The sequence below is a fragment of the Saimiri boliviensis genome, chromosome 4 (genome assembly GCF_048565385.1).
Source record: "Saimiri boliviensis isolate mSaiBol1 chromosome 4, mSaiBol1.pri, whole genome shotgun sequence".
In the NCBI taxonomy this organism is placed as follows: domain Eukaryota; kingdom Metazoa; phylum Chordata; class Mammalia; order Primates; family Cebidae; genus Saimiri; species Saimiri boliviensis.
In genome coordinates, this window is record NC_133452.1 from 127628181 (window position 1) to 127654738 (window position 26558).

The following is a 26558-nucleotide window of genomic DNA, read 5'->3' on the forward strand; positions in this document are numbered from 1 at the left end:
CTGCCCTTGAGAACAGGTGTGGCACACTGTAAGACATCTAAAATGGAACCGCAAAATAAATGCTTCAGTGTCTTTAGTACATATATTAAAATGTATGTGCTTATGTTTATCTGTGGAATAATAAAAATGATCATTTTATGATCATTTTATGCTATAGTATCTTAGCACCATCAAGTATAATCCATTAGAAATCCCAGTCAAACAAAAGTAAAATCATCCTTTAGGAATATTTTAACCACCCATGAAATAATCATGAGATAAAAATCTCATGAAATCAGACAATTTTATGAAGATTTTTATTAAAAAGTGATTTTCACCTTTTGATAGTTTTTGGTAATAATGAGGCTGTGTTCAGTTGCTCTTGTTCAGCCCTCCCCTGCACTGTCTCTTCATCATGATGGGTTCTGTCTACCCAGTCCTCTAAAATGCAGTCTCCTTCCTTTAAGTGTTTTCTCATTATCACAACTAAACAAGGAAACTACTGCTTTTATTTCTATAGTTCTAAACTTATATTACCGCTTGACACTTTTCAACATAGTGCCCTATTTTTAGATATTTACACATTATATTTTACTACCAGATTAGAAGTTTCTTGTGTTGACTACCTTGTTCCTCATTACCCTCCACACAGTATTATACAGTCCTGTATTTATTAAGCCTTAATTATTCAATTCACATTTGATGAATATGCAAATTATACTTTAAGTAATGTTTTGTAGCTAGATCCTACAGCTTTAGAATTTAATTTCTTATACTTCTTTAATTAAAATAGATACGCTTTGCATTCTTTGATTTTAGCTGTTTCTCTGCAGATGCTGCCACTGGCATGTGAGATATTTAAAGCCAAGAAGGCATATTTTAATCTTAAATATATATTCATACTTATTTTCATTAGCTATTGAGTATTACATTTTAAAAATATCTGTAGTGAACAAAACAAATATCCTATAGAATGGTTTTTAACATATTCCCATTAGCTGGAACAATGTTACATATGTCTTCTTAATAATGGATGAATTTGATTCAATGAAAGGCAAAAGAAAGCTGAGTTATTGAGCACTTACAATGTGCAAAGCAAAATACTAAATGCTTTGTAATCATAGTTGATATTGAATTATGTTCTCATTCATTAGTACTCGATACAATTTCAAAGTGTGATATAATTTCTGGATAAAAGATAATATAGTTTACTTATTAAGATCATGTCTATCATAACCCACCAAAATGCATCAACGAATCGCTAAAATATTTTCCAAGTAAAGTTTGAGTTTGGAGTTATTGGAGTAAAAAATACTTTCACATCTGTTGGCAAAAAATATGTGGACTGCAAGCATCTAACAAAGTAAACCTAGTTAATGAACAGTTCATGTCTGTGACTTTCATTTTGCAATATTGTTGGCAAAGCTAATGCTTTTGGATCCTTCTAAATTAGTGAGAGAATAAATAGACTCCTACATCTGGAGAAATGTGGTTTATGGCTTTGTTCTGATTTCAGTATTTGGTGCCAGGTACTCATCACCTGGGGTGGGTTGTCATTGTGGTAAAATAGAACTCATTACTTATTCTCAAAAGAATGCTCTGTTTCAGAACAATGCTATTGTTAATGGAACTTTGATTTTAGTAACCAAATGCCAAGAATGTTTTTAAACACTCTGTTATCCATCTCATCAATTTAGATCAGCCAGACATAACATGTGTGAGAAGATAGCTAAAATTTTCATCGATAAAACTGATACGATGAAAGCTTTTTTCCCCTTAGGTAATCATTTGGTATTGGTAACCAAGTTGCTCTCATACTTTCTTTTTTATTGTTTAAGGCTGTAACACATCACTCTTGTAATACTAGCCAAAGTTCTATGGAATCATTGTTTGAGATTCACCATATGTGTCTTTTATCCCTGCACAGTATCTTGGCTACATGTCAGTTTGGCATTTGTTACTATAAGAACTTCGATTCCTTCACTTGCTTCTGATTCTATCCATGCTGTCAGCATAGAGAATTTCAAATAGCCATCTCTGGGACCAAGGAAACTCACAAGATAGCAATCTGTTTTAACTAGACCCTTCTCACCCAAGTACTTGCCACTCAAGACAATTGATATATTCAGTCTACCTAGTTTGGGGTTGACTGATCTCTGAAACACAATTCATTCCTTACTCTGTTTTTGAGACTCTTTGTTTAGAATACAGGCAATGAACAACCCTGTAATTTATGATACAGCAGTAATTTATTGTGGTCATTTTACACAGAGAAGACATAGGGAGAAGAATGGGAGTAAGTGTAGAACACGTGGCTTCTGTTTAGTTTTCCTTCTTGTGGATTAGTCAAGACATCAGAACTAAATCATGAGATTCACAGGCTCTTTGAGTTAAATATAGTGCTCTTAGTTCTGTTTAGCATCTCTTGTTCCCTACCTTTATTTTTAGAAGTGATAGGAACTCCAGAATACATGGAAAATTATGGAACAAATATAATACTCAGAAAAAAGTTTCATGTCAGAATTCTGGCAAATATGGGGCTTATCAGGGAGATTTTTCCCCTTCCCCTCAAACACTGATATCAAGAAAAATCTCAGAAGCTAAGTATTGCCAAGAGGATCACAAGAAGGCACAGGTCTAGATAGTCAGGATCTGAGGTTTTAAGCACCACATGGAAATGTACATTTAAGCCAATGGTCATGTAAGTCTGGGTAGCTAACTGGGCCATAAACATGAACCACTGGTCTCGAAAGACCATTCCACATATGAGAGATGAAAAAAAGTTCACCTGGTTCTGTGGGTAAGAAAGTAAATCTCTGTAAGAAGATTGAAAGCAAGTGCCATCATGCATGATTTTAAGTTCTATATTTATTATATCATTATGAGACTCCAAGTTAAGATGTTAACAAAAAACAAATCTAAGCACCATCAAGTTAAATCCATTAGAAATCCCAGTCAAACAAAAGCAAAATCATCCTTTAGGAATACTTCAATAACCCATGAAAGATTCCTATAGAAAAATAAACAGCTTCATCAAAGATAATTTATATAGGCGAATTACCAACTATGTAAATACTGCTTTGTATATTATTTGCTTTGCATATACAAAGAAAAGCTTAAGAAATACAAAGAGAAATTGACAGAAACAGAGCTATAGTGGAGGATTTCCACTGTCATGCTGTTTTTGCAAATTAATCAAATAATTATAAATACAAACATTCATATAATCATATTCTAGCTACCTATTTCCCTCTCAAAAAAAACAAATAACATGCTGTATTTTAGGAAGTTATTAAAATAAATGATTTTGATTATATATATATGTGTGTGTGTGTGCATCTGGGACCAAAGAAACTCACAAGATAGCAACCTGTTTTATATCTATATGTGTGTGTGTGTGTGTGTCTGTGTGTATATATGTGTGTGTGTGTATATATATATATACACATATATACACGTGTGTGTATATATACACACACATATACACACATATATATACACACACACATATAAACACACATATAGATATATGTGTATATATATTTCAGAGAGAAAAATTAATATTTCCTGTATATACTTGTTTTTCCCTTTTAAATTATTTGAAACCATGATGCTATTGACTCTACAATATCTATCTATGTGTGTGTATATATATGTATGTATGTATATATCTATATATATGTGTGTATATATATGTGTATGTATATATAAGAAATATTAATTTTTTCTCTCTGAAATGAAATGTATTAAATGTTTCTAGAATTAGAACAATGGGTGTCTTCACTGATATCTTTACGTATCTTCTGAGTTTCTCAAAATTGCTATAAAAAGGAACATAATTAGAGTGAAAGGATATGAAACAATTCTAAAACTTGTGGAATTGTACATAATGTGATATTTCTGAAGTTACGGATAAGTTTAGAAAATGGGTAGGAGTGGAGGCTGCAAAGATTGCTAAGAGTCTCATCATGATACATTCATTAAACAATTTTTAAGAAACATGACATCTCCTCGCTGTTCAGAGGTTATGGAACACCTCTAAGAATTTTAAGTTCAGCAATGTTTATCAGATACATATTTTCAAAAATCTCTCAGGCTATACAGTATGAATTGGTGAATGCAAAATAACCGAGGAAGCCAGACTACTGTATTAATAATAGCTAACATTTGTTAGGTGCCTACTATGTGCCAGAGACCACATGTTGAGCACTTTATATATTCTGTCATTTAATTTTTGCAATGTGTATGAACTGTTACTGCCCCCTCTTACACATATGGAAACAGATGCTAAAGAAGTTGTCCATCTATGATGGCTGCCATCATAGATAATTTTGAACCCGCTCTTAGACTCTTCCATACTGCAGTATGGTGCTGCTTTTCAAACATAAAGGAAGTGGAGCAGAGAGAAGTTCCTAGCAAAAGAAAGAGAGCAAGGAATGGGTCCAAGATGTTTAACTCATGTCACTTGCTGACAGATTGGTAGGATTAATGAGAGAAGGAAGTCAACAATAATTCAGGAGAGACAGGTTGAATTGGATGTTTTTGCACATAGCAAAATCATTAATAAACCCACCAGAGAAAACAGAAAATTTAATTAACTTTAATTTGCAGTGAATGTTCGTATCTTCTTCTGTTTGAGTGAGTAAACTTCAATGAAATAAAAATAGCTTAGTCATATGATGCAGCAAGCATAGTACAGAGTGCAGATTTGGGATATGGTACTGACTCTCTTTGGAGTTTTTAACAAGTGGTTTCTTTATTTTTCTAAAGGAGATCTAGCTTCTTAACCTGTTATATGGCAAAAGAGAACTACAGTACCTTCTACAGAATTCTCTTTATTCTTATTTTCTAAAGCTTTTTAGACTTGCAAGTAACAGGGATACATATTGAAAATGTTTATGTGAGTAATCAAAACAGAAAGATGTACATTACTACTAAGTACAAGAACATACGTTTTTCAAATTTATAAATTTTAAGCATTCATAAATTAACATCAAACTTTGCTTACCAGTAAAAGCACACATATTTCCACTCCTGTTTATTCATTAGATTAAACATTCTTAAGAAATTTGATCTTTATGATTTTGGCATTTTTACAGATTTTGTTTAAAAATTTGAGATCACAGCATTTTTCACATGATATGAATTAAAATAAAATGTGTCAACAAATACTTTCATATTTATAAGATTTTTCTGTAAAATACACATTACATGGTCAATTAATTGGTATATAAAACTTTGTTCAGACCCTTCTAATTTAGAAAACTATTAAGCAGTAAAGTTGTTTTTTATTTTTTGTTGTCTAAATTTTCTTTTTCTTAGTGGAATGAATCATATAATATCTGACTTATCTTAGAGGACTGATTCTCTAAAAGTTTAGACTTCATTTTTATTTTAATTGAGAATCCTTTTTGAGGTTTGAAATGGTTGTTAACTCCATTATGAAGGTTGCCTTGCTAAATTATTGTTGTTCAACTTGGATCTTTTAAGATTCTTTTCAGTATCACGTTCCTTGTTGCGGAATTTCAATATAGAGAGAAAAAGGATAGTAAGCACAGATGTAACCAATATGGTCCATTTCACTTTCAGTGAAAAAATAACAAACAGCTGATCTCTTCTACACCTGATCTGAACTAGGTGAGAAGTAGGTGGGCAAATAGCTGAGCTCTGCTGGTGCATCTAATAGATTTAGTTCTATGAATGTTCACCTATATAGTAGTCATGCTTAAGTACAAACGACCAAAGCTTTTGTGCTTTACAGAGTTTTAAGTGCATCCAGTAATTGCACGACTTCACTTCAGCAGTTCAGAGAATGTTCTCCAGGTTAAATATCCTTGGTTAACTGTGTGAGGACTATGACCTCCTCATCCTGTTTGCCCTTTTTAGTACTGTTTTATCAAAGGATCTACATGATTTTCCTTCCACTCTTTGTCTTTTTCCTCCCTTAACTCATTTATTTCTATTACCTGTGGAAGTCTCACTGCCCGCTCCCCAATCCCCCATCCCTGAAACGCACAAGTGGTAAGGATGGTTTGACTTTGGATGGTAAATTTCTTCTGTGTGTTTATACTATGGTGTGCATCAGTTGGCTCCTGGTTTATATTTGCTCAGCCAACCAACAGGGCCAAGGGTACTCCTAGCCACGAACATCCTGGCTGTGCCTCTGGGAGACCCTAGGTACCCTGCACAAGACTATTCTTGATGACCATATCATTCTAGCTGCAAACCACTGGACCCACTGAAAAGAGTATTAGGGTGTGACAATATAAATAAGGGTACATTTGAAAGTGGGTGGGGAAGGCGGGACAGCGGTCTGCTCCAAGGCTGTTTTTCACACTCTTAAACTAAAAATTTCTGCAATTCTAATATCCTAATAACTTGTTTAGAATTTTCCGTTTGGATAAATCTAGCTCTACAGGCTTTAAAAATTTTGTGCCATGAGACTTTTAAACACACAGTTCCATTTCAGCGCTTAACTGCAGTGCCAACTTACTGACAGCTTACCTCCGATTTAGGAACGTACCTCTGAGAGTACCTCTGACACCTCCTGTAATTTAAGACTGTCTGCCTTTGAATTTTTTTAGACTGTTGGATATGTTTTAACCTTGCCGGTTGCCTCAAAAAAATTTTATATAGAACTTATTGTTATAAAACATGAACTCCGTGAGCTCAATGGTGGGCAAATCTACACTTGAGCACCTAAGGCTGCAGCTGAGAAGGAACAAATTCACCAACAAAAAACTGCATGCCCCCTCCTTTTACTTTAGATCCCTTTTCCTCTACACCTGATCTGAACCAGGTGGGAAGTAGGTGGGCATGGGCAGATAGGGACAGTCAGCCCTTGGCGCTCAGTGTAGTGCGGAAAATGCGCCACCCCTGAACATTCTGCAGCTCAGCTCCTTTCTTTCCTGTTTAGGTGCCTGGCATCTCTGACGATTGCCGCAGGTGCCCGAGGGACCCGCTGCCCCGGGCGCAGCCACCTGCCACGCCCTGCTCCCCGCCCTCTCGGCGCCGCCGCAGTGCGCAGAGCCGCTCTGGGCCTCACCGCCCGTGCACCGGAGGGGCGCGCTCCCGAGCTGGCGCAGTTTCCCAGCGCGGTGCCCGCCCCTCATCCTCCTTTAGTCTCCCTCCTCTCGCCGACTGCCGCCCCAGGCTCCGCCATGGGGAATGTGCCATCTGCGGTGAAGCACTGCCTCAGCTACCAGCAGCTTCTCCGGGAGCATCTCTGGATCGGGGATTCAGTGGCAGGGGCGCTCGACCCCGCGCAGGTACCACCTCGCGGCCCAGGGTGTCCCCACCCTCATGCTCACCGACAGCCGGCCTCTCTCCCTGCAGCCTTTTGGTGCCCTCTTCCCTTTGTGTCACCTCCTCACCCCAGGGACCTTCCCGCAGCAACTCTATCGTGTCAGGCCCCACCCCTTAAATGGTTTCCCATCATATCTCCTCTGTCAGTGTAATGACCCACCTCTAGAGATTAGACCCCGCAAAATCCCTACCTGTGACCGTTTACTGGTCGCCTAAAGGAAACTATTCATTTTCGGCATTTTCCTGGAAAGGGATACGTTACGTAATACGATTTGTATTCATAGGTATTCCTTCAAGGATACTGCCCTTATTCTCAAAGCTCCTTGTACTGTGTAAGACGACACGTTTGTCACAATGTGAGGCAGAAAAAGGAATGAAACCAGTAGAAGGTTAAGAAGACATAGCAGGATGAAATAATCCATCAGGACATTAATTATCCCAAATGTATTTGTGCTTCAACAAACTTGACCAAACTTGTAAGAAAGTGTAAATAACAGCAATTTCAGACTAAAACTTATTCCCACAGTGTTCCTGAAAGCCCATGTTAAGACAATAGGCAACCTAATATTATGATTTAATGCACTCTCAACCAGTGTCAGATAAAGAAAAGGTGTCAAATAAAGAAATTAACTTTTTTTACCAAAAAAGCTGAAAATCGAAAATTCCACAAAATATTAAATAACTGATAATTGTTATGAAAATGTTGACACATGGAGTGAAGGAGGAGCACTGTGAGGACTTTCTTTTTGTTGAACTACAGGTGCTGGATGCAGATTATTTCCGATTTGGCTTGTGAACAAAATATCTTATGTCATTGTAATATTTCTGTCAGTAAGCATAATTGTACTATGTGGCTTTAAATCAACTATTCTCATATAAGATATTCATTTTCTATTGTGTATTATCAATTTGGTGTATCATATGTGAAATTGCAATCTTCTGTCTACAAATCAGAATTCAGCATTTGTGTTCTCTAGAAGGTATTTTGCTTCTCATTACTTAAAAGATGGCTGTGGTCATTTAACTCTAAAACCTGTTGATGACGGTCGTAGAGGGGAAAAGTTATCCTTTATCTTCCCACATGTTAACATGGTTATTTAATTTTCCTACATTCTGTTTTGGACATCCTGTTGTAACTTTTATCTTGATGTTATTGACTTTTTTTTTTTTTTTTTTTAAATTCAGGCTGTTATTTAATCAGAAATTCTTAACTTATAATTTCCTAAGTCTGAGACTTTATATAACTTTTTGAGTGAATATTATATTTATCTCTCCCCCTTTATTTTCTGATTTACACAGTTTGTGGGTTTTAGGGACAATGATAGAACACGTAAGGATGTCTTCTTTGCCCTATTAAGATATGGAAGCAGGTTAAATTAAAATGAGTACGATTCCTGAAAAATAAAATTTTGAGACATTCATCAGCTTAATGAAGACTTTTTGTCCCTTTCTGAAGAAATAATACTCCTTCTATAAATATTGCTTTTTTACCCACCAACTGCTTTTCCTAGAAACTCCTAGTTGTTTCTCAAGTCCAGATTTAAATTTTTTTCGATCCAGCTCTTTTATCCCTCCAGAGTTATGTCCCTTTCTTTTGTGTTCTCGGAAATTTTTAAAATAATTCTGTTTTAGTTTCAATACTGTTGAATTGTAGTTTTTTTCTATCTCATCCTATTTGAACTCACAGCAGCACTGACATCTGACACCTGGCTTTTTGAACTTTACCTTCCTAGGCTTCTGATCTAGCAAACCTTTACTGCTTTCAGCCCTATGTCTCTGGTCTCTCAGTCTCCTTGGCAGGTTACATGGCTTTTAACCACTGGGTAAATATCCAAATTCCTCAACACTATCTGCACTCTTCCTACTGTGAGTGTGAGTGACTATCTACATTCACTGTTTTGGTTACTGTTTGTGCACCAGTGTTTTCTAGACTTATATTCCCATTTTTTTTTTTCTTGAATTTCAGTCTAGATGTTCAGCTGCTCATTTGACATCATCACTTCGGTATCTCAAAAGCAACTCAAACTCAACATTTTCAAAATTCTAGTAAGGTTCTACGCCTTCCAACACTGGACTTTCTCCAGTGTTTCCTATTGCATGGAATGTCATCATAATTCATTCAGTTCTACAAGCATACACCAGAAGCTATCTTCTTTCATTTCCCTCACACCCAATGTATCACTGAGTCCTGCGGTTTTACTTCTTGAATTTCTTTCAAATCTATACCTTTTTCCAACTTCAGAGCACCATTCAGTTTTAAAATGGCAATATCTCTCATACGGATGACTGGGCTGTTGCAGTAGTCTTCTTACTTTCTAGGAATCCCTCTTCAACTTGATGTCTATATGGCTAGTTGGAAAGTTTTCCTTGTTTCAAAGAAAATAATGCTATTTCCCTCCCTGTTTCAAAACCGTCTGTGAATTTCCATTGCTTTAAGGAATGAACACCCAAACTTTTAACTTGTTCTCTAAACCTCAAATGGTCTTTTCATTGCACCTTTCAGCAACATCATCTTAAGCTATTCTTTTTTGTTCTTGCCACTCTAATAAACTGTGTTCCCTCTGGAACCACAGTGTTTGCTTACTTTCATCTCTGTTAGGAAGATTATTTTTAACAAATTAACTTCTAATTAATCTTCAGCTCTCAACTTGCCTGTTACCTTCTCATGAAATCTCTCCCAGACTCTCAATGCCAGAAGTTTTTATTATACTTTTACTGCATAGTAGTATATTTATTATATATAATACATATTCTATATTTATTTTTATAATTACTTGATATTTAATTACTTTGCTGACATTAAGCACAATGAAAGTAAGGAAGCAATTTGCCACAGGATTCTCAACACTTATCAGAAGGCCTGGTTGATTTTTAATGGTCAATAATACTTGTTGAATGAACAAATGAATAAATGTTTTCTCTTATAGGCCATAAGCATCACATGCCTATCAACACTGTGAAATTATTCATAGCATTTGTTCAAGGTCCAACAAAATGATTGGCACATTGTAGCATCATGGTAAATATTTGCTAAATTAATACAAGATCAATGAGAATGGAGACATGGTATAAATAGAGTTTGGTCTTAGCACCACTCAATGAGTATTATTACTGTGTTTCTTTTACCTTTTTGTCTCATAGGACCTAATAGTGGTTTAATGGAGAGATGAGGTGAAAATGAATTCTGGAGTCTGTCAAGACAGCAGGGAGCTTAACCAATTCTCTATTGTTGAATGTGGCAGAGAGAATCATGAATCACCCTGACTCTTGTGTTCTGAAATGATTTGACTGCAGTTAGAACAGACAGAATATTCTGTTTTTAAAAATAATTTCATATGTGTGTAATAAAAGGTTGAAAACCTAGATATTTTTCTGCTACTAACTTATCCCATGATTTTGTTTGTGCAAGAGCATGACCAGATCTTTATTTTTCAGTTTGCATATTAGAGATAATATATGCCTGATAAATTATTAGAATTAAATTAAATATTGTGTCTGTGCATATATACACATATACATATTGGAAGTTTAAGAATGTATCATCAAATATAAAAAGAATAAATATGAATGAAAGGCTTATTCTACCACAGATCCACTAAGTAAATTATTTGGGTCTCTATGTTTTTGCTAATGACAGTAGTTTCGCAGAAAACTCCCTTAATAAACCAAGAAATTAAAATTGCTCATTGTGTAATTCAAGATATCTCTTAGGACATGTTTTATTTTCTGTAGTTGTCTCTTTTAAAAAGAGTATAGTGAAGCTGACTTAATTAGTATGTTTTAAAGTTTTGATTACATTTAATGTTCCTAGGGAAGAGATTCCCCCTTTGATTTTCAAGTGTTCCTTAAGCAATAACTAAATCTCTTCACATATTAATGCCCTTTTGCAAAAATAAAATTTCCAAAGACCTAAATTCTAATATAAACAATGTTTCAAACCTATTATATTTCTAAAAATAAAATTGTAGATTATGTGAGATTAAATTTATAGTTAGTTTATATTCGATTCTGATCCTTTATGTTACATTTGCTGTCAGCAAAAATTATGATTCAAAGTAAAGTTATTTGGTGCTAAAGGGTCTCTGGAATTTCAATGTATTATATTTCTGCTTAAATGTAATTGGAAGATAATGTAACTTTATACTTTTAGCTTGCAATGATGTAGTTCTTAATACATTTACTAAATATCTTAGGATGTTTGAGGAAGAATTTTTGGACAGGGACCAAACTGCCATCAGACTGTTTTCCATTTGTCTCATATGTTCTTTATCTGTCTTCTTACCATTTTTTATTCTTTGCCAGCTTCTTTTGAAATTACGTAGCATTTTGATTACTCATTTTCCTCCTGAATTGACATGTTAGTGATACTTTTGTTTTTTTAGTATACTCTTAATTGCTATCTGTAAGATGTCAACATAAAACCATGGCTTATTAAAATAATATATTAGTACTATTATAACAATAAAAATCGAAATATGACTCTAACTTCATTTGCTGTCTTCTGCCTTTTATATTTTGTTTTCATATATTACCTATGTGGTATATTTATAATACATATGTATACAGTCAATGTCCATTTATATTTTTGCACTTATTTTCTCTTGTCTCTTTCTTTCTTTCTTCATCTCCATTCTTTCATCAGGTTACTTTTAGATTACTTATCTTCAACCAGAAGTATTTGTTTCAATATTTTCTTTAGTAAAAATATGTCCTAATATTGTTTTCCTTTCAGTTTTTCTTTCTTTGAAATTATATACATACATATACACTATTATGTATATATATACACACACATATATGTTTATAAATATAAATAAATATTTACTATAAACTTAATTTTATCTAAAAAATTATAAGACATGATAGCAGTACAAATGCAGATTTCTCAACAGATGCAGTGGAAGCCAGAGACAATGAAATCAGCTGCTGTCTTATTTTTGGTCCTTTGATAATTTATCTTTCATTCTCTTCTCTTGGTATTTGGTTTCTAATAGTATGACTATGGCATGTCTAGGCATACTTTCTTTTGTATTTATCCGCTAATGATGTGTAACACTTCTTGGATCTATGACTTGATGTTTGTTGGGTTTTGCATTTTGCAACTTTTTAACCATTTTTGCTTCAAACATTGTTTCTGTTTTTTGCTTACTTTTAAAACCTCTCCAGTTGGGCCTACAATTTGAAGAATATTAGAACTTCCTCTGTGCCTCATTTATTTTTTACATTCTGTTTTTCATTCTTTTTTCTCCAAATTCAGTCTGAATATTTTCTTCTCATGTATGTTCCATTCCACTAATTTCTTCTTCAGTTTTGTTTAATTTGCTGTTAATCTAACTTATTGAGGTCTTAATGTTAATTATTGTATTTTGAGTTAAAGCATTTCTATGATTTCTAAAAGATAGACTTTCGTTCTCTACCACCATTCAAACCATTTCCACTCCAGCCTTGTAAGCCTCCTGGAAGCTCTGATGGTCTCAGCTTCTCAGTTGCTGATACAGAATTGGCAAATGCCTCAAAAAGAAAAGTTACGCTGACTGTTGGGCTCACCACTTTATTTTTTTCTTCTGCATAGTATACTGGCTGCTGAAATACTCATTAACCAAATTTCAGAGACTGTTAAATAAGTGTTTTTCATTAATATTTTATCCAACTAATATAGTTGCTGTCAGTGAGAGGTTTATTGCGAACAAGCTAGTCAGCCATTATTGAAAGATTAACTATAAAATGAGGAAATTAACTTTAAAAATACATATTGTGCAATTAGTTTACATTGCAAAAATATATTCATTTACCATACTACTTGAACTTGTTATATTCCAAGTAACGTACATACTAGATTGCCAATTTGAATTCCAAAGAAAGAATAAAAAGATTATCTGCTTCATGACCAATTTGAATTCCAAAGAAAGAATAAAAAGATTATCTGCTTCATGAAAAAATACTGCATAGAAAAAAATAACTATTCCAAATGGTTTTTAGTATGAAGAACAAGTTACAAAGGAATGAATATATATTCTAAACAATGTTAAAGGTAATATTATGCCAAATTTTAGTATCTGCTCTTTGAAGAACAATATACCATTTACTCTCTATATGTAATAAACTTTAATAAAATTTTGAGTTCAATAAAGTATTTTTTAAAGTGTTAAATAATAAAGTAGGTTCTTTATAATATTTTATCTTTATTGACATAAATGTATATCAAATATTTTATGAGCATAAAGTTGGTAAAAGTATTTTCTTCTTCTTATAAGTATAATCTTATCTTTTGCATTGCCTCTTTCTAATTGGGGTACATTCTCTCTCTTTATCTCTCTATAAGTCTTCCTATATTTTATAACTTTACTCAGAAGCATCTTCTAAACTTGTTTATCCTCTTAACTATATGTATACGTTTGTACCTGTTTATACATATGTATGATATGCTAGCAATTGATTTCTATTTTTTGAAAAAAATTCTTTTGTACTATTGATATTTTAATTTTCTTTAAACAATTAGCTAATTTGATTTTAGTCTTTTAACAAAATAAGTGCTTTAAGACTGTACATAGCCATTTCTCTGTTGTTTTAAGTGTCTTATAAGTTGCTTATATGATTACTCTGTATCTTTAATTAGATGAATTTAACTTTGATTCATGTTTGATCTTACTATTATTATGTTTATCCTATTTTCTGCCATATTTATCAGCCTCACTCACCATTTTACATTTCCTATTTCTAAGGCTGTTTATGTCTTTTCAGTTTTCTTATTTTGTATTTAAATCAATACTATTATTCAGAGCAAAATATATATTTTAAGGAACAAATTCACTTGAGAAAAAGATTGTGTAATTATTACACCATGATTCTTCAAATAATATGCACCAGGAATATTACCATTCTCAAGATTCTTTCTGTTGATATAAGGCATCTGACAGATGAGGTGAAAGTAGGGAGTTCCAAAGACTTGTAATATTTACTTAAGGTTAAAGATCTAATCATGTCCACAATAAAGTTAGAAAGTTAAAAGGGTAGGCATTTGATATGGTTTGGCTGTGTCCCCACCCAAATCTCATCTTGATTTGTAGCTCCCATAATTCCCACAGGTTGTGGGCGGAGCCTGGTAGGAGATAACTGAATCACGGGAGTGTTCCACACCATACTGTTCTCATGGTAGTGAATAAGTCTTGTGAGAGCTGATGCTTTTATAAGGGGTTTCCCCTTTTGCTTGGCTCTCATTCTCTCTTGCCTGCCACGATGTGAGACATCCCTTTTACCTTCCACCATAACTGTGAGGCCTCCCTAGCCATGTGGAACTGTGAATTCATCAAACCTCTTTTTATTTATAAATTACCTAGTCTCAGGTATATATTTATCAGCAGCATGAAAATGAACTAATACAGTATTTGTGGTCATAGACTTAATAGGTGAGCTGCCACAAACAATAAGCCCTTTTTATGACCATATAAATCATGGTCAGAATAGAGTAAAAGTCCAGTGGATTTCATTGAAAACCAAATATTGGACGGAATAAGATCGAAAATGGTATTCTCCAGGACACTGAATACGATGCAGAATGGTGTCAGGATTTGGGATGAAGGGAATGATGGTGAAATAAGTTCTAATGGCTTTGATATTTGAAGAATACCAATCATCAAGCAGGGATAAAGACTGTATGGCCAAATCACATAGATTCCAAAAGCAGGGTCTTTTAAATTAGTAAAAAGAAGTGGGAGTTTTCAAGAAGTAATGGAACTTAAAAATGCTATCCTTAATTCCAGTCACTAAGCAAAGAATAGGAGATTTAATTCCAATCACTAAGCAGAGAATAGAGAACTAACCTGTCTCCTGGACAGGTTATCCTTGAGAGGGTTACAGGAGAGATGCCTTCCTCAAGGGTAATTTGAGACCTCTTTTAAGGCCAGGATATAATAGGACCGTTCAGTAAAGAGGCTGAAAATGTGATAGAACTTGTTATGTATGAAGCTGAGTTTCCAGCTGTAAAATAAAAAAGACTTGAATCTTACTCTAACAGGAAAGTCAGAGAACTATGCAGGGTTCTACAGAAGGAGTGGAATTCTTGGGAACAATATATTGGGAAATGACTAGAGAAAGCAGGACTGTAAAATAAGGTGTTATCAAGTAAGTACATCTCAGAAGTCTTGAGGAGGCTGTGAGTCTTTTTGGGTATCTCAGTCTCAGCCAAGTCCTGGGTTTATTGCATTTTAAGAGAGTCCTCATCTCTATAGCATGAAGAATACAAATTTTAAAGCCATCTTTAATTTGACTTCACTTACAGGCACATTTGAAGGAAAGCTTAAGGCTGTTCACGTATTGATTCCTAAAGGGAAATGCCTGGCTAGTACATGCTAAGCACAAGGCCAGAATCCTGGGGGAGTGTGGCTTGGTCTCTGTGACATTACCAAGTGTGTTCCTTAGTGTTTCATAAGAAAGACAGCCATCTTATACCCTCCTTAGTTTTTATTTTAATCAAGTAACATGTTATTTAATATGAGTTTCTTATTATAAGGACTTTTGTAGATATACAGCTACCACTACTGAATGCTCAGTATGAACCCAGCACTACCTGCTTCCATCCTGTAACTCATTTAATCCTCCCAATAATCCATTTTACAGATTTAGTCATTGTGCTTCAGAAAGGTTAAATAATGTGCCTGTGATCAACAGCTAGTAAAGCGCAGACCAGGATTTTAACTCAGGCAGTTCTAGTTCTAAAGCTTGTACTTTTTTTTTTTTTTTTTTTTTTTTTTTACCATGATACCAGTGCTTCCTAAACTTTTCTTGTGGTAAGAGTCACCTAAAGTGTTTATTAAATAGAGAGGGCATTTTGATTCAGTAGCTCTGAGCTGGAGCCCAATTATCTTTATTTCTAATTAACTTAATTTCAGTAAACACTGTGTTGGATGGTGCTGTTACTCCTCTACCCCTGTATCTGCTGTCAAAGGATCACACTTCCTCTAATCTGTCTTTCCAGAGCTCCTGGCTCCTGCCCATGAAAAAAAGATTGCTATGAGTTTTGACTTCCCTTCTATCCTTTTTGAGGCTGAGACTAGAGTTCTGCGTGGAATAGAATTGCACTGGATACAAAAGGAAAAACAACTTGGTTTCCAATAAATTTCCTGTTCCCTTCAATCTTCAATACTTTCTGTCCTTGGATTTCTGTTGGCTCCTGTATTTCTTGCTTTCTCAGATTCCAGCTGGCTTTCACCTCCCTCCCTCCCCCTTCTCTGTGTTCTTGTTTTTTTCATTAGCTCTGAGCTCCTCCAAGTCTTCTGGCTTTCTTTATGCTTATTCACTCTGTGCTGTAACTTTCCCTGACCCTTTCTTCTTTCCGTATCTATCCCCTTCCAAGTTTAGCTGGGTTTTTTAAATGTGTTTAATTTTACTTTCCCTAATCAACCCAGGGGCTAGACTGTGCACACCCATATCTTCATGGGATACTCTCATATGACCCATGGTTTTTAAAAGATATAAAGCAAAATTGTGTATTTGGCGGCTATCATTTTTATAGAAATTCAGATTTGAAAGTGGTTATTCAGCTTGGTTAAAACCCTAATAATGAAAACAAAGTTTAGAATTCCAGTTTCCTATCACTGTTCTGACTATGCATTGTTAGTCTGCATAGGAGTTGCAAATTACCAGCCTAGGGGAGCCCAATACAGTCCCTGGAAATATTTTGTTTGGTTGAAATTGCAGTTAAAATGTAAGTAAATTTGAACGCCTTTAAACAGAATTTACACTTTTAAAATATATACTTCGGTAGCTCAGGCATCAAGATTATCTTCCTGTGCTTATGGATGTTTGGTTTGGTGATATTTGATGAACAATTACATAGGATATTTAAATAAGACCACTTCTGAACTTTGAATTATTTTTTTTCAACAGGGTGGAACTTAATCATTCATTATTATTCAGCAGGATATTATTTTTAAATTGTCAGAAGGTTGCCATCTTTCCTTTTGGACAATCTTCCCTTTTCTAAGTGATCAGAATTTAGTTGCAAATGTAGACTCAGCTGTTTTTAATTTCTTCTCTTGGTTCTAGCCATATTTATAAGCCAATTTTTACATTATTTCTTACAGAAAATATCGATTAGTGAATCTTGTTTCCAAAACACTCATTCCAAAATCAGACTATTTTTTAAAGAGAATTTTATGTGAAAATGAGTTTTAGGATTATTTAGTTTCATGGAGGTTTATATTTTCACAATATTTCCCCCCCCCCATATAGTTTATATGACTGTCAAGTAATAACAAGAATAGAAAAATTCTCTGAAAATTAAATAAATAAACAAAAACTGTGGTTACTAAGCGATAATGAAGGGACCAGAGCTATGAGTTCCAAACACATTTTTCATACAAGGAACTGAGGTTACTTCCCTGGTTGAGAGAGAAGAAGAGCTAGGTTCTGGCACTCTGATGCTAGCAGGGCTGTAAGGATCACTGTGGAAGAAGATGGGCAAAGAGTTATGACAAACAGAACTCCTGGAGCTTCTATATCAACGGCATGGCCCAGGCCACATTTTCCTTCTCTATTGCTGTGTTTCTTTGACAGCTCACTCCTCCATTCTGCTGTTTATTCAGATCACGTTGATTTTTTTCCCTGAAATTCTTTCTTGTAATTCATTTAAAAGCACAAGCCTGTAAACTTGTTTTAATTCGGCTTAATTCAGTTAGTGATAACAATAGTAGTCTTTGTGGTGAAGGGGATGTGAGGGTCAGCTGGCATTTGGATAGACAGAAGGCATTCCTGTTCAGAGTAAGATGATGGACAATTTTGGTGGAATTAATGGAGCAAAATCATAGCAGTTATTCATTTATTTATGTGTGTGTGTGTAAATACATATAAATCTACAACTATTATCTATATATACATCTATCTAAGCTATTACCACTTTACAAAAAATAATTTTAAGACCTCCTAATCTTATAATTTTTTAAAATGTATTTTCTTTCAAATTTGATGAGCTTGAAAGCTCACTCACTTTTTACAAGTGTTGACTGTATTTTTTTTTTTATATCCTTCACCTCTCCCAGTGGCCAACTCCAATACTTTTATAGTACTTAGGAGACCCATCCTTGTTTTTCTCATGTTCCCTTTACAGTATGGTTGATTCAAATGAAATATCACTTTATTAAATATATAATATTTGCACTGCTATGTTGAGGTCTTTTTAAGGGGTGTAGTTATATTTTATTTACTTTTCTGTTACCCCAAGGACCTAAATATTTAGATCTTCATTAAATATTTATAGAAGTAAATATAGCCAACATTCCTGGTATTAAACTTTAGGTGATTTTAGCCCAATTAACTGCCTTTGTGATTGGAAAAATATGTATTTAATTACATCAGCTATATCCTTGAGTAGTAAAATTAGTAGCTTAATTCTTACTTATTATTTTTCATATTAGACTATAATGCCTACTTTTAAAACCTGGTGGCATTTTTAGAAAATTTGAAAGCCTATTTGTTTCTTTTCTTGGCTACTGTTGTAAAGGTCAGAGAAATTAGAATTCAGCTTTTAGTTTCTTCCCCATATCTGTGTTTCTATTAAGTTAATTCATACAGGGCATGATATGCATGTTCACATGACTATTTTACAGGAGAAGGAGTAGAAGCATTGAAGGGTATAATGATCCCCCCAGGGTTAAGCAGCTTCTCTGTTGCAATGTCTAAGCTATGGTCTCCGGTTTAGAATTCAGCATTTGGGTTCCTTTTTCCACCAACAGTAAGAGCGTCAAATGTCACCTTACGCTTGTAACTTTCCAAGTCACGCTTCCTTGAATTGGTGAAGTAGAGAAATGCAGATGGCAGAAAACTTCAGCTACATAAAAATGCCTTTAACACAAGTTTCATTCTATGAAATCAGCATTTCATAAAGTCTTTTTAGTGAACTTTATTAAGAAGCAATAGGGTCTAGGAAGCTTGGCAAACAATGAGGCAGGAAGCCCCAAAGAGAACATGTCTGTCAGACATTTTTCCTTCTGGGTTTTCCTTCCAAATGTTTTTGGATCTTGAAGGAAGTGGAGTGGCTCTCTGCCACCACTTTCATACATCTGTAACCCACTGGGTGTACAGAGTCTGGCATTCACTTTTTAAATTCTTTACTCAATCTCGTATTTATTTCACTGTGAAATAGAAGCTGATCATAGGTTAATGTTGAAGTCAAAATATGAATCTTATTTTTGTTAGACACAATTTCTACTTTTGAGAATTTTGATGTAAGGGCCGATAACTCCTTAATTTAAAAAATGATCTAGGACAGTTCAAACCTTGCATTTTACAGAAAACTGTGGACCTGGTCAAATGTTAAAGCTGAGAGTAATTTGGAACTCTGTTTGCCTAGGTTTTAGAACTATGTTTAAAAGACATTTTCAAGACCTGTGGAGAAACAGATGTAGTTATTCAGGGTTTCACTCATGAATGTCTGCTATCATTTAGCCCCCATTCCCTTATGACAATATTTTAATATTTAATTCAATATAATTCTGCTAAATGTATGCTCTAGAAAATAGTGAAAGGAAAACTTGAGCTAAAGGAGATGAAACATAAAGCTTGCATAAATACTCATCTCTAGAGAGCTAGATCCCTTACATCGACTTGCTCTTTGAAGAATGTGTATAGATGTTGACCTTCCGATGAGAAAGATATAGTGACAATTTATTAAATAAAACGTCAATAGTTTGTCTTAATCAAAAAGTATTATATAAAGGCAGTAGTATTATTTTAACATACTTGCTCTCAGTTTGCAACTGACATCACGTGGGACAAATGAAATAATATATGATATACAAAATACTATATTAACCATGAATAGAGTATTATTAACATGAATCTGGAAAATTATAATCTTAGAGTAATATTAACTCCACTTTACCAAATGCAAAATGATTTCAGCGACTTTGCTAAAGGCTTTACATAATTTTTGAACTCTTGAGAGTTTTCCAAAGAAGATCCTGTTATTCTCACTTTCAATATAGGGACATGGAGGCTCTGAGAGTTAATAGAACCCACTCCAGGCCCCGCACCTGGTAGAGGTACTGGACTTTAACATACATCAGTTGCCAAAGCCTGAATTTTTTTCACCACATAACGTCAGTCAATAGACTAGTCGGAACTTAGGTTGTAATAATACAATTATTTATCTAGTACTCATTCAAAAATAACTTTTTTCTTTTAACATATTAATCAAGTTCTAGATTAAGCTATCACTTTAAGGAAACAAATTGTAGTTGGTTACAAATGCTTAGGATGAAGTAGCTCAACTTCCATCATTAATCCGTGTTGAGACCCAACATTCACAGGCTAAGGTGGAAGAGCCTGAATTAATCACTCTTCTCTCAGAGACAGGCCATTTAGACTCTGTAAAGTTATTCCATAGTGTTTTTTGGGAGGGGGGAACTTTCATGACCTTTTTCATTTGAACTGTACATGCCACACCATCAATACTCTTATAAACATTGTATGTTATTTCTGATACACACATCCGTCCTTAGTTCTTCAGAAAGTAGCTCAAAATCAGAGCATGTATAATTGACTCAAAGTCATGAAAGAGATCAAATTTATGTAAAATTGTATTACTGCATTTATAGCAAATATTATATAATGCAAACTTCATATACATAATGAAAATTCCTGGATAACTTCCGTTGGGAAAATATATTTACTTTGCTTCAAACCATTGAATATTTAATCTTGTTTATAAGAGACCCTCTGAAATCATAGTGTGTAGAGTATAATGCAATAAATGGAATAAGAAAACAGTCGCCTAAAAGGTGCTGAGGTGCTATTTTGAAGTTAATGAAAGTCTTGGTTAATAAAATATGGGTTGAGACATATAAAATGATAATTTTCCATCATTTTCACAAGGAACAAAAGTAAAGATAATTCAACAAATTATACATGATTGATCTGATTGATCAGAGAATAAAAAAAAATGTGTATAGAAAAACATAATGACAAGGCAGTTGTTCTCACACCCAAAACTCCACCCCTAAGATAAGAGCTTCTGTATACTTCCATTTGGAAAATGAGGCATCTCAGGAGCCCAGAGCCAGTCACACTGTGACCAAATACTTTAATTTGAATTTATGCTATCACTGAATACACTTTCATGAGGCTTTGCTGCCTTTCCATTTTTGCTTAGCATTTCAAAAAACTGCTGCACGTGCTAAATGTTGAGGTAGCCAGAAGTTTTCAATGACCTGTTTCAACAGCTCCTCTTTCCTCCTCTCCAAAGGAGCTTCAGAGTTTATGATGTTGATGCTGCACTATTGACCTCTCAGGAAGCCCTAAGCCTCATCATATTTGAAGGCAACTCTTTTACTAAAGGTGAGAAGAGGAAAAGTCTAGCAAACTGTTTTGAAAGGAGAATAAAATATAATTCTTGTCATTAATTTTGTATGAACTCCTATTTAGCTAGTTTTGATGCAGCCATATGTAAACTTTGGTATCAGATTCTTTGATTATTCAAAGTACATGTGAAAACTTTCTTCTATCTTTAGATTTATAGAGTGGTTGGAAACATTTACTATTAATCAGCAGGGACAGAAGAAAGTGAATGCTGGAAACACTTTTACAAAGTTTAAAAATGTTTAAAATGGGCTGAGTTATGCCATAAAATAATGATATTTCACTAATTCCCCAGGAATGAAAAATAAGTGTGAAAAATTTATGTATAATCAATAAAATATAGGATTCCCATACATAATAGGAATCGTAGGAATTGAAAACCAGAAAAACATGGCATATCTTATACAGTTTCTCTATCTGTATTATCATTGCAGCAGAACCTAATTATATTTGGTCTATAGGGTGTGTGTTTTATTTTTTAAATTTTGGCTTTAATTGCCCCCACCTCTTGCCACCCCAGCCCATGTCAACTTTTAATATCACTAATTTATAATTTATTAGTTATCATCAACTAAACATTTAATACTTCCCAAGTGTTTATACATTTTAGTTGTTAACAATTTTTGTAAGAGCAAACATTTACTGCTTATGGACTTGTTCTTGTAAATATGTTTTTATGTATCATCGTGTGTGTGCATATACACATATCCACTGAAATTGACACTATCCATATCCAAATACATTTGTGAGTATATTTGTCTTTATGTATGTAGGTTTATGTATATGAATATATGTATTTACATATGGACATATTTACTGTTGTTGGGTAAATGGTAGTATATCAAAGCATTTTTTTTTTCTTGGAGTTAGAGCTCTCAAGGGGAAGAAATGAGTTGGCCAAAGAGAAATTAGGACCTGCAGCAATTGAGAACATTTTTATGAGATTGGTATAATAAGAACCGAGAGAAACCACTGAGAAGTGGATATGTATGACAAAGCATTGATAGGGTAGAATCTCCAATATCCTGCTCTGTTTCATCAGCCTTGTAGGTAATTGCTTAGCCTGTTCTACTCTTGTCTTTGAGTGTCCTTGTGATTGTAAAACAGTATCTCAAGTAAGTTTTCCAATGACCATTTTAAGTTCCTAAATTTGTTCTTAAGTAGCTTTGGACAGTAAAACCAAGTCTTACTATTACTGGCTGAAATCCATGTAAATCAGCTGTTGATGTTTCAGCCTTTTCTCTCCACAAGAACTGAAAGGACACCTTTCCAGGGCAGGGTATCTGCTGCTGGCAGCAGATCTTGAGGCCTTTGCTGAACAGTCAACTCCCATTGTTTTCAAAGTACTCGGCATTAAAAATAGTGTTTCTCTGTGTGTGTTTCTTTCAGTGCCCTGTAATATATGTAGATGTTCCTGATATTGGTACTTCTAAAATACCACTGGAAATTTAAGGGATAGAAAAATTTAAAATAACTTATGAATTTTGTAAGGAAATTTTATAGAATTATTTGAGAATATTTGTGTTATAGTTTATACTTTCTTCCATTATTTAGTCTACTGTATGCTGAGAAGACCTACCTAGCATGGTCCAAGTGGGGAATGATATATCATTTTCACTTAGAAATAAAAGAGTAGTGTGAGATGAAATGAAATAAAATAAGAAATTAGAAAGTGCTCTTCAAACTAGGGAATTAGAATGGATATTAATATAAAAATTGGAATCTAAATTTTTATATGGGCTGCATTATGCTGATAGGAGAATTTTTAAAATCAGTTTTACAGCGCTGATGATAAGCTGTTCCTTAAACATAATCACATAATTTTTTTTAAGTTGGCTTTTAGGTGAGAGATATGGTTTTCAAATAGTGCTTCTTGGTTCAGCAGCATCACCATTATTTGTGAGCTGATTAGAAATGCAAATTCATGAACCCAGTCTAACTTAACGAATTATAATCTCTGGAGATGATCCCAGGAAATAGCTTTAACAGGTTCTACTGGGGATTCATGTGCATGTTAAAGTTTGAGAACCACTCATCTAAAAAGCCCATGGCTGATGGGCCTTAGGATCTATATAGGAAAACAGCTGGGAACTAGGAGGCTTGGAGTCTTTTTCTTAGTCTGACTCGTAGGACCCTTATTTCCTTCTCTTAGGTAAGGAACCGAAATTTCCTGAGATCGCAGGACAAAAATGATCAAAGTTTTAAAGACAATTTTTGTAAGATAATGTAATTTACATATTTCCTTCTTTTGGATAAGAAACCTAAATTTCCTGAGATTGTAGGACAAAAAGGATAAAAGTTTTAAAGATGATTTCATAAGAGAATATAGTTTAGATATATTCCAAGTTGTTATTAATTTGAGAATCTTCTGGGAAGAAATAATTTTGATAAACATTACATACTATTTGTTTAGAATATATAATGTGTTGGGATATTTTAGTTGACTGACTAAATTAAATAGTGCAGCTGAAATAAACTATTTATATACAGAATAAAATTAAACATAATTGAACAACCTGATAAATGGTGTTAGAGATTAGTTTTTCAAATAGAGGCTTAGTTCAGTTATAACCTGAATGTTAACTATTCCTTTGAGGGGAAACTGAAATAAACCACTTTGGTTTATTTTTTACGAGAAATTAAAAAGAACATTGATTTATCGTCTAAGATGACTGATAAAGGTTGCATCCAGGTTTAGCAGAAGTGTGCAATTTTTTTTGTTGTTGTTTTGGTGTTTCGGTCTGCAGATGTTAGCTGTTTTTGTGAGGAAATAATGGTGTTAGCTATGAGTTTTCTTGGAAAGAAAGAGCTTAAAAGCTTTGGAGTGCTGGAACCACAGTCTGCACAGCCAAATGAACATGGATGGAATGTTAGGTGAAGTCCATGGGGAGTCATTGAACAGCAGCATCTGGAAGGAAACAATAAGTGACTGGAAGGTTTACTTTTCAGGCAATGATTAAGAGGCGATTAAACGAAGGTGTTAGGATGCGAGGGAGGGAAGGAAGCACTGAAGGTGTATATATAATATGGAACGGAGGGATTATGGAAAAGATTTAACAGAATGAACTATAGATCATAGCTAAACTTATAAAAAAATGGATTGGAATTTGGATAGAACAGCTTATAGGTATCACATGAAGCAGAACATGAGATTCGCATAATACAGAACACACTGGGAAGTATTTTTCTGGAACAGTGAAGGCCAGTGATGATGTTTAGTTATTCAGAGCCACTGGGCATCATTTCCTAGACTTGGAAAGACATTCTGCTATTACACCTTTATAGTTTTGCTCTAGTTATATTGGCCCTACTTTAAAGTCCTAAGAAAGCTGTGGTCTTTGGAAATGGAAATCCAAGGCTTTGATCAAGTGAGTGGTTTTGCTTTAGAAGTTTGATAACTTACTTATGCTGCAGCAGACAGTGTTGATTTAAATTACTTTGAACAAAAAATTTTGTTTTATTCTTCTTGTGAACAATCACGTCTTCCGGCTCATTTATCTTGCTCAATGACACTTCCCACTCTCAATTGTGAATGAATGAATAAATTAGTAAATACAGGAATGAATAAATATATAAACAAAGCTCTAGGTTTGGTTTCGATAATAAAAGAAGTAGTTAATTTTTTCCTCAAAGTTTCATGTTTATTTTAAAAACAAAATGAAATTTAATTCTGAATATATGTTTTCCTTCATGATGCCAGACATTTGAGCATCTGGAAAAGTGAGAAATTACAGAGAAAGGTAAGGCAGCATTATGGAAGCCAGTGTCCTTCTCTGGCTCTAGTTTTCCTTCCTAACCATCCCTTAGAGGTCCTTTAATTTTAATGTATAGAGTTTTCGTAAACACAAGATTCAATCTCCGCACATCTAAAAATTAGATTTAATTAACGAGTATGCCTAACTAAACTCTGTAATTCACAACCCCATATTCTCCATGGCTTATAATAATTGCAGGTGAATTTTTTGCTCAAGTCCAGTGTGAATGATCTGGTTATTTCAGGCTCCTTCCTGTGTTCCTTGTCTCCTCTAGGTCATTTACATTTAGCTGGAGGATGGGAAAAGAGATCACAGGAGGAAACATTCACTTCCTACCATTTCATTCAGAAAGTAACATGACTGTGCTACACTCCATTGTCCAGAAGTCACTTGAATGGTCACACCCAGATGTGGGGGTGGCAGCAGAGTTTTGTGTATTCGTGTTGTAGCAGTCTCTGCCACATAGACTTAACCTTCTGGCCAAATCTCTAGGAAGGCTTCTCTTTTTTTTGATTATAATGAAATGTTATGCTAACTGGGTATATTCAGAGACAAACAAACTGGATAAATTAAATAAAGGACTATATTTGTAGTATTTGCTCTACATTAAAACCTGGGGGACCAAAAGGTTTTTGTGGACTTTTGGTGGGGAACAAAAAGTCTCATTTAATTTTATTTCAATAACTCTCTGGCTTCTCTTCCTGTCCAGCCTTGCTGCTTGTCTGTCTCTTTAGACTGGCATTCCCATAGGGCATTCCCATAAGTGCCTCTGAGAAGTCAAAATTTAAGAGATTCCAGACTGCTAAAATGTGTCTTAGGGCTGGATCCACTGCTAAGTGAAAGGTATGGAAATATCTATCTTTCCAATATTTGTTCTGGCTACTTTAGGAAGAAAACAGCATTTAGATAACCAAGATAATAGTCCTGACAGATAATGAACAACGTTAGATAAATTTTATTGAGATTTTGGAAGGAGTAGCAGTTTGGATACTTCTGGTCATGATGGAAATTTAAGGAATAGAAAGAAAAATTGTTTTAAAGAGCCAAGGAACAGCTCTGGGGGAAGCAGCATTGAAAACAAAGTTCCTTTTTCACATGTTTGCCTAGATATTACCCCCTGGAAAAGAAACTGGAAAAAGGTCAGTCTCCAGGATGGCCCACGTATGG

General features: G+C 34.4%; 1 protein-coding gene across 2 annotated transcripts in view; it reads left to right on the forward strand.

Annotated features, from left to right (window-relative positions):
• Positions 1-7002: 7002 nt before the first annotated feature.
• Positions 7003-26558, forward strand: part of HMGCLL1 (3-hydroxy-3-methylglutaryl-CoA lyase like 1) — a 149684-nt gene continuing 130128 nt past the window's right edge. Inside the window, exon 1 of one of the 2 annotated variants that reach the window (XM_003926374.4) lies at positions 7003-7247. In XM_003926374.4, the coding sequence (XP_003926423.1) occupies positions 7140-7247 (108 nt within the window). In that variant the 5' untranslated portion in view covers positions 7003-7139. The remainder of the gene's footprint in view (positions 7248-26558) is intronic. The other variant, XM_074398180.1, reaches the window with a different exon arrangement.